At 46.3% G+C, this 11149-nt stretch overlaps 2 protein-coding genes across 2 annotated transcripts; one reads left to right on the plus strand and one right to left on the minus strand.

Moving 5' to 3' along the window:
• Window positions 1-372: 372 nt before the first annotated feature.
• LOC127301911 (uncharacterized) lies at window positions 373-3229 on the plus strand. The gene is made up of 6 exons (XM_051332210.2): window positions 373-764; window positions 1422-1512; window positions 1709-1860; window positions 2070-2097; window positions 2184-2292; window positions 2858-3229. The coding sequence occupies exons 1-6, from the start codon at window positions 513-515 to the stop codon at window positions 2937-2939; spliced, it is 714 nt and encodes a 237-aa protein (XP_051188170.1). The 5' UTR covers window positions 373-512; the 3' UTR covers window positions 2940-3229.
• Window positions 3230-3382: 153 nt separating this feature from the next.
• On the minus strand, window positions 3383-7719 carry LOC127301910 (glucose-6-phosphate isomerase 1, chloroplastic). Its single transcript, XM_051332209.2, has 14 exons — window positions 6925-7719; window positions 6261-6383; window positions 6069-6167; window positions 5898-5981; window positions 5355-5498; window positions 5205-5270; window positions 5047-5115; window positions 4856-4963; window positions 4688-4740; window positions 4471-4609; window positions 4220-4376; window positions 4052-4130; window positions 3882-3948; window positions 3383-3792 (listed from the first exon to the last, which is right to left on the minus strand). Exons 1-14 carry the CDS (start codon window positions 7411-7413, stop codon window positions 3664-3666), a joined length of 1806 nt encoding a protein of 601 aa, XP_051188169.1. The 5' UTR covers window positions 7414-7719; the 3' UTR covers window positions 3383-3663.
• Window positions 7720-11149: the final 3430 nt, after the last annotated feature.

Consider the following 11149-nt stretch of genomic DNA (forward strand, 5'->3'; position numbering starts at 1 on the left):
CCAAATCTGGCGCGTTGGGCGCAGCGCGCGACCCAAACGGACGACGCAAACGGCCCAAAACGGACGGCCTCTAACACAATTTTTCTGTGTTTTTATAACACCCGACCACCGAGTGACTCTGCAAGCTACAACTTCACTTTTAAAGCTACTATTTTTTTAGACTCAGGGTATCTGAACCTACATGGACATGTCAGCCGGTATGTTGAGGCATACCGTTGGCCATGCCCTTCTGATCTTCTTACTATTTTACCATTTTACACAGTTACTCATATCCTTAACTTTTTTCACGCTTGTACGGCTTACTGACAGGTGGGGTCTAACTTCTAAGCCTCGGCCCACTTAGCAGTCACGCAACGCAAACCAAAGCAGCAAAAACACCTTCCGGTTACCATCAATCACACGAGAACGAACACACGCCTCGATGCACAAGGCAACTAGTACACGGTACAGGCGCTAGTTCCAGTCCGGCGTCGCCTCCTCCGGCGACCGACAGCAGGGTTCCCTCCCTCCCGATGGAGCCGCCCTCCACCTCCTCGCCGCCCCCGCGGCGGTCGCCGAAGGTCAGGCTGCGGAGGCAGAGGCTGGAGTCGCTCCTGCAGGAGCTCCGGCGGACGCTCGACGGGCTGGGCGACGCCGATCTCGGCGCCTCCCTCTCTTCGGTGGCCGCGGACACCGAGGCCTCGGAGTACGGGGACAGCGAGCACGCCGACGACGGTGACTCCGCGGCGTCGCTGGCGAGTGACTCCGACCACGCGACCGACCAGGTACGGATGCGGCGACTTCGAGAGTCCAGACTATTCAGGCATTAATTGCGCTAAATAGCGTGCAACTGTCGACACTGCGCGGTAGTTCAACTAGATTCTCGTTGTTTCAGGTTTGTATGCGTAAATTAGAACTAACTTGATCGGTTAGCCATCTAGATCTGACTTGGGTACCCTGTTTCCAGAACTAGTTAAAATTTGCTTTCATATTGTTGTTCTTATGTTTGTCCCTGGACTGGTGAGGAACCTGAATATCTGGACTCAGTACTTGGAAACATGCCCTTTTATTAGAAGCAGGATCAAATGCAGTGTGTAGGTTCTCCAAAATAAGCATATCGGCGCCTAAGGTGCTGGAACAGCAGAATGTGATAATTTAGGCTAGACACGTTTATTCCCACTTTTGGGCTAAGTATTTACGACTAGCAAAGGGACTGCTATTAACAGGGTACTAGGATCAGAATAGGAGGTGCAATATTTTTCTAGGTGTATATTTTATTCCCAATTTCACATTTAGAATGTGTGCAGAACAATTTCATGGTCACCTTGTGTTTTTTTTTTCTTGAGCAATAGGACAGGGAGCATAGACGGTTTTCGTATTAATTCATTTTATTTACAATGAGGCTGTCCAAATGCTCTGAACAACTTGTTTTCACCTTGCAGATGTTTGATCTTGTTAAATCTAGGTTTGAATCACCTGGGTTTCTTCAAGAATTCGAAGAAATTCAAAAGTCCGTATGTCAAAATGGTGCAGGTATGTCTCTACTGAATGCTGTTATTACTGCTGGTACTGCACAATCTATCTAAATATATGGCCAGCTAAGATAACTCATCCAATGGATATGAACTATCAGTTGTCTTCTATGCTGTGCTTCATATCCCTTTTTATTTAATTCTTCTCGAAATAGAGATGCAATTTTCTACAATTCATTCTGTGTTCTTTTCCACAGCTGAAATGGATACGTCATGGGATATGATAAAGGCGGTAGATGTGTGGGAAGATGATGACGACAATGGATACGTTCTTGTTAAGCCAGAGGATGCAGCTGAAGGGATAGCTTTCTTTGTAGCCACATACTTACTGACACTTAAAAAAACCAAGGTAGGAATGTCTTTCTATTTTCACTCCAGTCTGTAATTTCAGCCATCACCTTGGCACCTAAGTTTCTGTACCATAAAGCTGTGCACCTCTTTATAAGAGATGCCAAAGTCGCCATAGTTGTGTTGCTCTTCTCTATAATATCCTGTTTTGTCGTGTCTCTTCATGTATGAGGTGATATATCTGATCTATAAAAATTTCATGTTCTACAGGAATTGTCTCCTGATCGACTTCAAAAAGGTTCCCTCTCTTATTTCCTTGTTCCTGAGAATGATTACTCAAGTCATGTTAAATGAATGTTTTCATGCTGACCATTCTTCTGCCAGCCCTTAAGAAGACATTTTCGGCAGAGAAGAGAAAAGGCAAACTTCGGAAGGCATGGGATGGGACAAAAGTTGCTTATAATGTAGCTTCATGGGGTGCCACAGCTGTTGGGTAAGTTGTTCCACTGAGCTTGGACATGAAATTTTAAGAAATGCTGAAACAACATACATAGTTTGTTTACTAAGCTTGAGTTCCCTGAAATCGTGCAAATTATTTTTCTATCCAACCCTCAGTGGCTAATTTCGTTTCACAAACCACATAAGCAGAGTCAAACGTACTGCCAATGTCTTCAAAGTTCATCTTGGTCATCCATTATGTAAACTCTTCCCATCTAGTGACTAGTGGGGTACTAGAGTACTGTTGCGAACTTTGTAAAGTTCCTGATGATAGCTTATGCTCTACTGTTCTTCAGTACTAGTTAACCTTGTGAGCAAATATGGAATATGTGTTAGCCCCATGATTGATCACTTCTAAGTTCCAACGTAGTCAAGAAATTTAGACTGGTCCTGGCCTATGTAAGGTTGCCATGATCTGGGGCATCAATCAGGCATGGAACCTGTCAGGATAAGGGACAGTCATACGCTGCTCTTAAAAGTTGCATTAGATAGGAGTAATTTATTCCCTGTATTATTTCATTTTGTAATCTGACTGTAGTCCACATTTTTCATGGTGACAGGATCTACAATAATCAAGCAATTCTTAAGGTAGCAAGTACAGCCGTTCGGATGTCCTGGCGCGTGGTAGCCAAGTTACTGTGAATAATCGGTGGTGAACACTGTTGTTACTGGTGTGCCTCTTGTTATTTAGGTTGGTTCACCACATTGCTTGGAAATCGAGTAGTAATACTGTTGATGGGGGGATTGGGGTCTAGCGGTTAGATCTATGATGCTTGAAGAATTGCAGTTTAGCATTCAGGTTTGCAGGAGGCTTGGAAGCCCATTTGAATAAATTACATTGGTGATGTAAATAGGCCATTCATTTGGTTGTGTGAAGCAGCAGTTGGACTCTTTGTACACGAAAAATGTATATATGACATTCATTTCAGTAACTTGCGTTGATGGCAGAATAAACTCTGTTAAGATCTGCCTTTGTACACAAAACAGATAAGCCACTCGTTTGAATATTATACCTCCACGCCAGAATAATAAGTCAACTGATTGCGTTTCAAATAAAAAGTAACTGATTGCAAACAATTCTGTCCGAATGGAGATTAAACAGAATACATTGATGACAAAGATAAGTTTAAACGAAGTAATGTGTGCAGGGTATCCCTCCTTTGTTTTGTAATTTGGTAGCACTTCAAAAAGAGAAAAAAAAAACTGTACCCTAAAGTACAAGGTCACGTCAACCGTGTCATCACAACCAAATAAGAAACTAATGGCACATCTGGAACATGCATGGCCCAGCCATTGGTGCTGTTCCTTTTATTTCAGGAGACCACCCAATTTTACACAAATCCAAACCTGAAGATCTAGAAGGCAATCATAGGTCGTCTACATTGCATTCTCCAAGATAAACCTTGACGCTTCGAGGAGAACCGCAGCTGCCTTCTGCTATAAGCGCTCTATCATTTGCTGCCATGTGCTGTATAATTTTGTATATCATCTCAATCTGGTTCAAGCATAATGCACAAGTTAAGAAATCAGAAACACAAAACAGAGCAAAAACAGAAAGCATGCTAAGGCGAAGGTGAAGATTACATCTTCTGGGCAATGACAGCGATCTGCGATTTGTTCCAGAGTCAATGGTTCAGCAGGGTCTTTGCAGCTGAAAGAGAACAAGCAAACATATATAACCAACGGCATCCAAGTAGCTGCAAAGAGAACACTCATTTGATCAATCAACGAGGAGTAAATAAGAGATTTCATGCCTGGCTTCATTCATGACAGTCAGCACCCTCTTCTGAAGTGCCAATACCTCTCCTGCTGCCTTTTTTCCTGCCTCAACACCTGTGTAGCATATAGAACATATATGAACATAAGGATAACAATAGTAAGTTAAGGAGCCTGAGCAAAGTAGTGCATATTGAGGAGAGTACCAGGCTGATGATACGCATTGATGTTAACTAGAGACGCATAAATCCCAACTGCACGTTCATAGAGTGCAACCAGTGCTCCAACAGCTCTGGGGGTCACTTCTTGCACAGTAACGGAGATGGACTCCCGGTCATTAGAATAAAGAGCAGCACGTGTACCCTGCAAGTATACGGTTTCCGCTGTCACTGATCATCATACTGGCACACAAATTAACATGAGTCTATCTCTTCAAGTCTGAACTCTGAAGACAAACCTGCAACATCCCAAACAAGTAATCACCACATGTAACTCCCGGTTCGAGCTCCCAATCATGACCGAGAGGCCTGTCACGCAAAACCTCGATAAAAGTAACGAAGAAGTTGTGCACCCCTTCTCTCAGCTGTTGAATGTAGCTGCAACCACGAACAATTCAGTAAACAATGCACCTTAACCACAGTAAAGCAGTACAGAAAAAATAAGCGCAAACTTACGCATGCTGGTCTGTGCTTCCTTTGTTACCATATACAGTTAGCCCTTGATTAACCTGCCATTAAAATTTTCTACACTTAACAAAGAACACTACTGAACAAAAAATTCTGCAGCTAGTAGTGTAGTTACAGAACATCATGTGCTAGGAATAGAGAAGCAAGAATACATACCCGATTGCCATCAAGGTCAAACTCTTTTCCAAGAGATTCCATGACAAGTTGTTGCAAATATCTACTCAAAAGTAGCAGACTATCCTTGTACGGAAGTACAACCATATCCTGGAAGAGGAGTAAAGTGACTGGTAAGCAAAATACTCAAATCAGAAACCTGGACTGAAGTTGTAACCCATGAAGCTGCGAACCTTATTGCCTACTCCTTCTGTAGCCCAGTACCAAGATAATGCAAGTAATGCTGCTGGATTTTCCTTAACCTGGATAAGTGCAAAACAACATTTTAGACATTCTCCATAGTCAAAAAATATTACCAGAGCAGATAGCCTATACATGTAAAATCCCATACCACAGTGTTCCTGGTCTCTTCGTCCATTAGTGCTGCACCAATAAGCATTTCCTTGACATCGATACCCTGGTAAGTGGCAAAACACACTCGTGTTAATCTGGAATTTCGTAGAAGTCCACTTATAACCACAGGAAAATAGAAGACACTGACCTGCAATGCAGCTGGAAGTAACCCCACAGCTGATAATTCTGATGTTCTACCACCAACCCAGTCAAACATAGGAAAACGATCTAACCATCCCTCTATTCTGGCAGTGTTATCTAATAAAGAATTTTCTTGAGTAATTGCAACACCCTGCAAAATAGTTTGTGTCATCACATAGTGAACTTGTTCTAAATCAGTGCGGAAACTGTGCATAGGATAATCATACAGTTTTGTATAAACCAGAAACTGATTGCCACAACATTTTTGCAAAACAATAAACTGGATTATCAAGACAAATGTTTTGTTACTGAGCAACAACAATGAACACAAAAACTCTATTGATGCATTATCCAGTCCATACAAATTATCTCACTAGTTTGCAGATTAAACATGAGACAAGTCTCCCTCATAGTATGGTTACATCAGTACCTATAGTAAATTAAGAATCCAGAGTAACACTAACTGGTTGTAGTTACATGTTGTCCAAACATTTGCTATTTCAATTTATAAATAACTTGCAAGAAAACAAAAAGAACCTTAGGTCAAAACCTGTTTCGAGAATTCCAATCCAGCATCTCTGAAGGCCTTCTGTACTTCTAGTAGACCGTTCCGGGTTTCAGGTGTACCACCACTCTGTAAGTACAAACAAACATGTTATGCGAACATGTATCTACTAGCAAGTGAGAAAGGAGAGGCATACCATTGGAAAACCATCTGTACCTTTGAGATTACAATTACAAGAGTAGATGCAAGTTCTGCCCCTAGTTGAGCAATTTGGTGATCGATTCCAGCAGGATCGGTGTTGTCAATAAATCGTATCTGGTATCAAGCGGAATAATTAGGGGTAAAGCTTATAACAGCTAGTGGCATGAAAGGCACCAACCGAATGGACAGGAGAACTTGGGACAATACCTTCAACGGGGGGTTATCGGGCGCAAGCGCCTCAGAAACAAACTGAGGCCCCAAAGATGACCCTCCAATTCCTATAGAGAGTATTTGGGTAAAACGACCAGCCTGAGACGACGGAGGTTTAATCTGCATTTCATGGCAAAACTGGCTTATAAGAGCTTGCAGTGATTCCAAATGAATATATGAAAAGCCTGAATAAGGTACACATAACCCGCATCTATCTTTGTACAATGCACATTGCCTAGCATCCATTCATGCCAATCATCAAATCATGTGTGTGTATTACTATGCCAGAGCATGGTTACATATTGCTCTAACCTTCCTGGTGATGGCATACCCAGCAATAGAAATGCACAACGAGAACCTGAACAATCAAATTATTTTTACAATAGCATCTGCTGATGCTTCCAGGTGATTTTTTTGGACAACTAAAGCTAACTACTACTGCTAGCACTGTTTCTCTGACTTACTATAAGCAATTGCATTTCCACAAGTCAAGCCCCAAATTAAGGTTTCATCATGGCAGAGCTACAAATACCGAAGAGTGATGCTGTTGCATTACAAACCCCAGATATTTTCATCCAATCTATACTCCTCCTCCTTTGGAGTAGCAATAAACTGTACGGGGAAATAAGTAGTACAGTACAACAAACTGCGCTGAGCTGACCTTGCCCGAGACGACGTCCTGCGAGAAGGCGAGGATGTGGTCGACGGTGTTCTCGATCTTGGTGCGGAGGAAGGAGTTGGGGGCGAGGCCCGGGTCGCGGAGCCAGTAGTGGCCGACCATGCGGCCCTCGTCGGGGTTGGCGATGGCGCCCTTCTCGAGCTCCCCCATGGCGACGAAGGCCCGCTGCATGAGCGGCTCCATCCGGCGCAGGAAGTCGGCGGTGAAGGCCATGCGGCTGACGTCGACGAAGAGGCCGAGCTCCTTGTGCTGGTAGAGCCAGTCCACGTAGCGGTCCCAGAGCTTGATCGGGTCCTTCTCGACCGCGTGCGCGGGCGCGAGCGGTGGGGAGGGGGAGGAGTGGGAGGGGGAGGTGATGGAGTGGGGCGCGCGGAGGCGGAGGTGGGACGGGCGCAGGAGGAGCTGCCGCCGGAGACGGAGACGGCAGGGGGAGTGGCAGGGCGGCGCCGCCGCGCCGGAGATGGACGCCATCGGCGGCGGAGGTCGCGGTGGGCTGGCGGCGGCGGTGTGGTCACGGGCGCATCCAAGTTGGGGGTGAGAGCGAGGGTTTAGTTTTGGGAGGAGTCCACGAGGTGGGAGTTGGTGGCCTCGGCCGCGCTGGGCTTGGCTTTATTTGGGGGCGTTGGGGGAGGAAGACGAAGGCAACCACGTCAGCGCGCGCGGCCCCACAGGCCAGTGTCTGAGCGGGTGGACGCGGCCGTTCCTGCGCTCGCGGCGGCACGGCGGGGAGTTGCACGTGTGAGAGGCGGGCGCGCTGTCGCCGGCGGCCGGGGGCGGAAAGATCTGAACGGCGGAGACCGACGGCGAGAGCCTGAGAGGTGACAGGCGATCTTTGCGTGAGGGGAACAGGAGGAGAGCTGACGATATTTGCGTGCGTGCAAAAACAAAAATGGAAGATTACTACTATTCGAAAATTTTGCTACCGTGTTTTTTCTCCGATTTGGTTCTGCAGCTCCGTGCTGCGTTTCAGGAAATTTTGTTGGTGACAGCGAACCTGAGGTTGGGTTAGGAGAGTGGTTGTACCTCAGCTCATCATATCTATGTATTTTATAAATGCAAAATATTTAGTAGGAGGTGATGTTTCTGTCAGACAGCGAGGTGTTTATGGTGATTTCGTCAATTTTCAAGATTCAATCCGGCGGATCAGTCTTTCGAAGGTGCTCATAGAAAGATGAGTGTATGCACGTGTATATAAACATCTACGTTTATACTGTATTACTAGAAAAAGGAAATTTTGTTCGTATGTGACACTTGGATGGCGACCCTATAGAGAAAGCAATTTACTCTGCAGACACTTTTTTTACTCTCTGTGTATTTGGCTACATGCGGATCAACTTTGGTGGCCGTCGTGGAACTGTGTGTACTGCCTTTGGTACTAAATAGACAAAGCTTTCAAACGCGATCAAACTTCTCTAATTTTTACTATAAAGAGATTTTTTTTGACAGAATTATAAAGAGAAATTTTAATACGTACGGGGGAGAGTTTAGAGCATATCTCTAAATAATGTTCGACTAAAGCGTCAGATCGGACGATGGGGATGCCGCCACGTGGTGCCGCGTTTTAGACGTGTTTTTTGTCATCCACGCCCCTCCAAAAAGCATTTGAAAAACTTAAATTCAACAAAAATTAAAATTTTCATTCAAATTTTGTTATATTTAATGAAAATGGCTAAATTTAAACTAAAACTAGCCTCGCCGCTGTTCTTCCCTTGGCTAGCCTGCTGCGCCTACCCCGCGCCGATCTCACCGCCCTTGCTTCACGCATCTAGTGGTGCAGCATTGTTCGTTCATGTCGTCGAAGCTTGCCCTGCAACATTAGCCCTTCAGCGGCGCCCGCCACTAACGACAATCCTTGTTCTAGACGACCCACGCTGCTTCGTGGGGCAGCAGCCTCAGCGAGGCTCTGAGCATTGAGCTCAAGGAGCCTTTGTCGATCGGCCATCATAAGGAGGCGAGCAACCTCCTTCGTTGGTGCCCGCTCGACGGATATCTAGGCGACGCGATGCCATCTGGCCTCGTTGGCCTCCTCTCGGGCACGGGTAGCGTCCCTAAGTGGTCGCTCTATCTCGTACGAGCATGTCGTTCCAGTTTTCTACTCCTCGCCCCGTCCTCCTCCTCCAGCTTCGTCGCCGCGCTTTCAGCGTCGGCCATGAACTGTGTATCGAGCTCCACGAAATCCGCCATGTCGTCCTCGTCGAGCTCGAGCTTGGGCTACGACGATGCAGGTTCTGCCATAGGTGGGGGGTAGAGGTGAAGGCGGTTGTTGCAACCCAACATGGAGTACGACATGGCGTGGAGGCGCCGCATTTTGCGTCTATCATTGGCTTCGACGTGGAGGTGGAGGTGGTGTGCGATGGCGTCGAGTCTGCTGGCAAGAGCGACTGTGGATGAGCTTTTATAGGCAGAGGCGACGCGAGAAACAGATGCAGGAAACGGTAACATGCGGGATGGAGTGATGTGGCATTGAAGGTGCAATACCGATGAGACGTCTCGGCTGCCTCCACCTCAGGAACCTAAGCTGACCGCCTATTGTTTGTGACACTGACATGACAGACCCCACTCGTCAAGTCGCCAAAACGTTGGCCTATTCAACAGCGTTGGACCGAAAAGATCTTTAGAGCATGCAAATTGTTTTTAGATGGTTTGGGACACCTGGTAGCGCTCTTACTGGAGTTCACATGTTGTTATTCATGCGCTTGTCAAATATCAATTGATAAAGGCTATTGCTCCGGTGTCCCCCCTCTAAACTTTGTTCTATTTAGACGGCTAGGATCTGCTGATACCCCTTCGTGGGTTGACTTAACATGTGTGTTTGGTTCATGGGTAAACATGTACGGGATGGGATGGGATAAAATATGTTTAATTAACGATTAGTAGAAAAATATAAATATGCCATTAACACACCGGTTAATATGTAATTAACGGGTCCTTTTCCCTTTGTGGTGGAGGCCGGACCTAGCGGACGGCCGCCTATCCGTGCCTAGCAAGGTCACTACCCGCACATACTTAGCGAGGCCGTTTCTTCGACTGGGTGTGGCGCAGACGTAGCAAGCTCGTTGCTCGCCACGCCAAGGAGGCCGCTGCCGCCGAGCTAGGGAGCCACGTTGAAAATCAAGCCCGCCGCTTACCGCGCCCTGGAGGCCGCCGATGTCGAGCTGGGGAGCCACGCGGAAAAGCAAGCCCACCGCTCGCCGTGACATGGTGGCCGCCGCTGAGCTGGGGAGCCACACATACGACGGTGGCAGGTGTCGGAGTCGCGTCGACGGCCATGGATTCTCAGGCGGCTAGTGAGATTAGTCATGAAATTCACAGATCATATGGTCCAGCCTTTCTCAGAAATATTCGGTTTTTGGGATGGGATCATCCATATTTTCTGGTCACGAACCAAACACACGTTTACCACCTGAACGTCGTTCGCCAAGGGGGGGACACCGGAGCACAGCCCATTGATAAACCATAACAAACGTCTGCTGCCTTCCTGCCCGGTCGCAACTCTAATGGCCATACCCCTCGCCGCCAACAGGCCACAGGGCAAAAAACCCCAATCAATCACTGCCCTATGCTCAGCTCTAATGGCCGTATAGGAAAGCGATTGCCTCCTTCCGACTGTGATAGGCTAAAAGGCCAACCTAAACGTTTAGTTTTTGGCCTTTCAGGAAAGCGACCGCCCCCTTCTTGGTCAGATGAGCTAAAAGGCAACTGATCGCTTCGGTACTCCAAAATGCTTGACTCTGAGCAGATGAGTTTTGGGCTGCTCAGTTGAGCATACCTTCCTACATCCTCAGAAGTCAAACACTAGATCGTTTATTTGATGAGGTAATCTCAATGGACGAAATCGTTATAGCTCATGCCATAGCTAGAACCAGGAAACCAAAATTTACGGGTTTACATTTCTGTCAACAGGGGCAGGAAAGGGGACCTATCCCCGCCGGGGGAATTGAGTAGCATTTGGTACGTCCAAGTAGAGGTTAAAAAATAACTCAGAATTTAACTTCTCAAACAAAAATAAGAAGAAAAAACTTCCTCAAACAAGAAAATGAAGATAGCCTAATTGGTTCGTGAAGGGCGGTGATTCTCATTTTTCGACACCAACCAGCCTGGCTTCAATACAAAACAGAAGACACCAACCAACATAGGCCACACACAAGTCGGGTTAGAGGAATATAGCTTTGTTTAGAACTCTGATTGCCATTGTAAACCATTGACA

The sequence above is a fragment of the Lolium perenne genome, chromosome 5 (genome assembly GCF_019359855.2).
Source record: "Lolium perenne isolate Kyuss_39 chromosome 5, Kyuss_2.0, whole genome shotgun sequence".
In the NCBI taxonomy this organism is placed as follows: Eukaryota; Viridiplantae; Streptophyta; class Magnoliopsida; order Poales; family Poaceae; genus Lolium; species Lolium perenne.

Excerpts from the sequence above, each read along its gene's own strand:
- LOC127301910 (XM_051332209.2), bottom strand. The coding sequence starts at position 7,413 with ATGGCGTCCATCTCCGGCGCGGCGGCGCCGCCCTGCCACTCCCCCTGC. Across the intron at positions 6,384-6,924 it reads AGGACGTCGTCTCGGGCAAG|ATTAAACCTCCGTCGTCTCA; the intron begins GTCAGCTCAGCG and ends CATGAAATGCAG. Across the intron at positions 4,741-4,855 it reads TTGACCTTGATGGCAATCGG|GTTAATCAAGGGCTAACTGT; the intron begins GTATGTATTCTT and ends TTTTAATGGCAG.
- LOC127301911 (XM_051332210.2), top strand. The coding sequence starts at position 513 with ATGGAGCCGCCCTCCACCTCCTCGCCGCCCCCGCGGCGGTCGCCGAAG. Across the intron at positions 1,861-2,069 it reads TGACACTTAAAAAAACCAAG|GAATTGTCTCCTGATCGACT; the intron begins GTAGGAATGTCT and ends CATGTTCTACAG. Across the intron at positions 2,293-2,857 it reads TGGGGTGCCACAGCTGTTGG|GATCTACAATAATCAAGCAA; the intron begins GTAAGTTGTTCC and ends TCATGGTGACAG.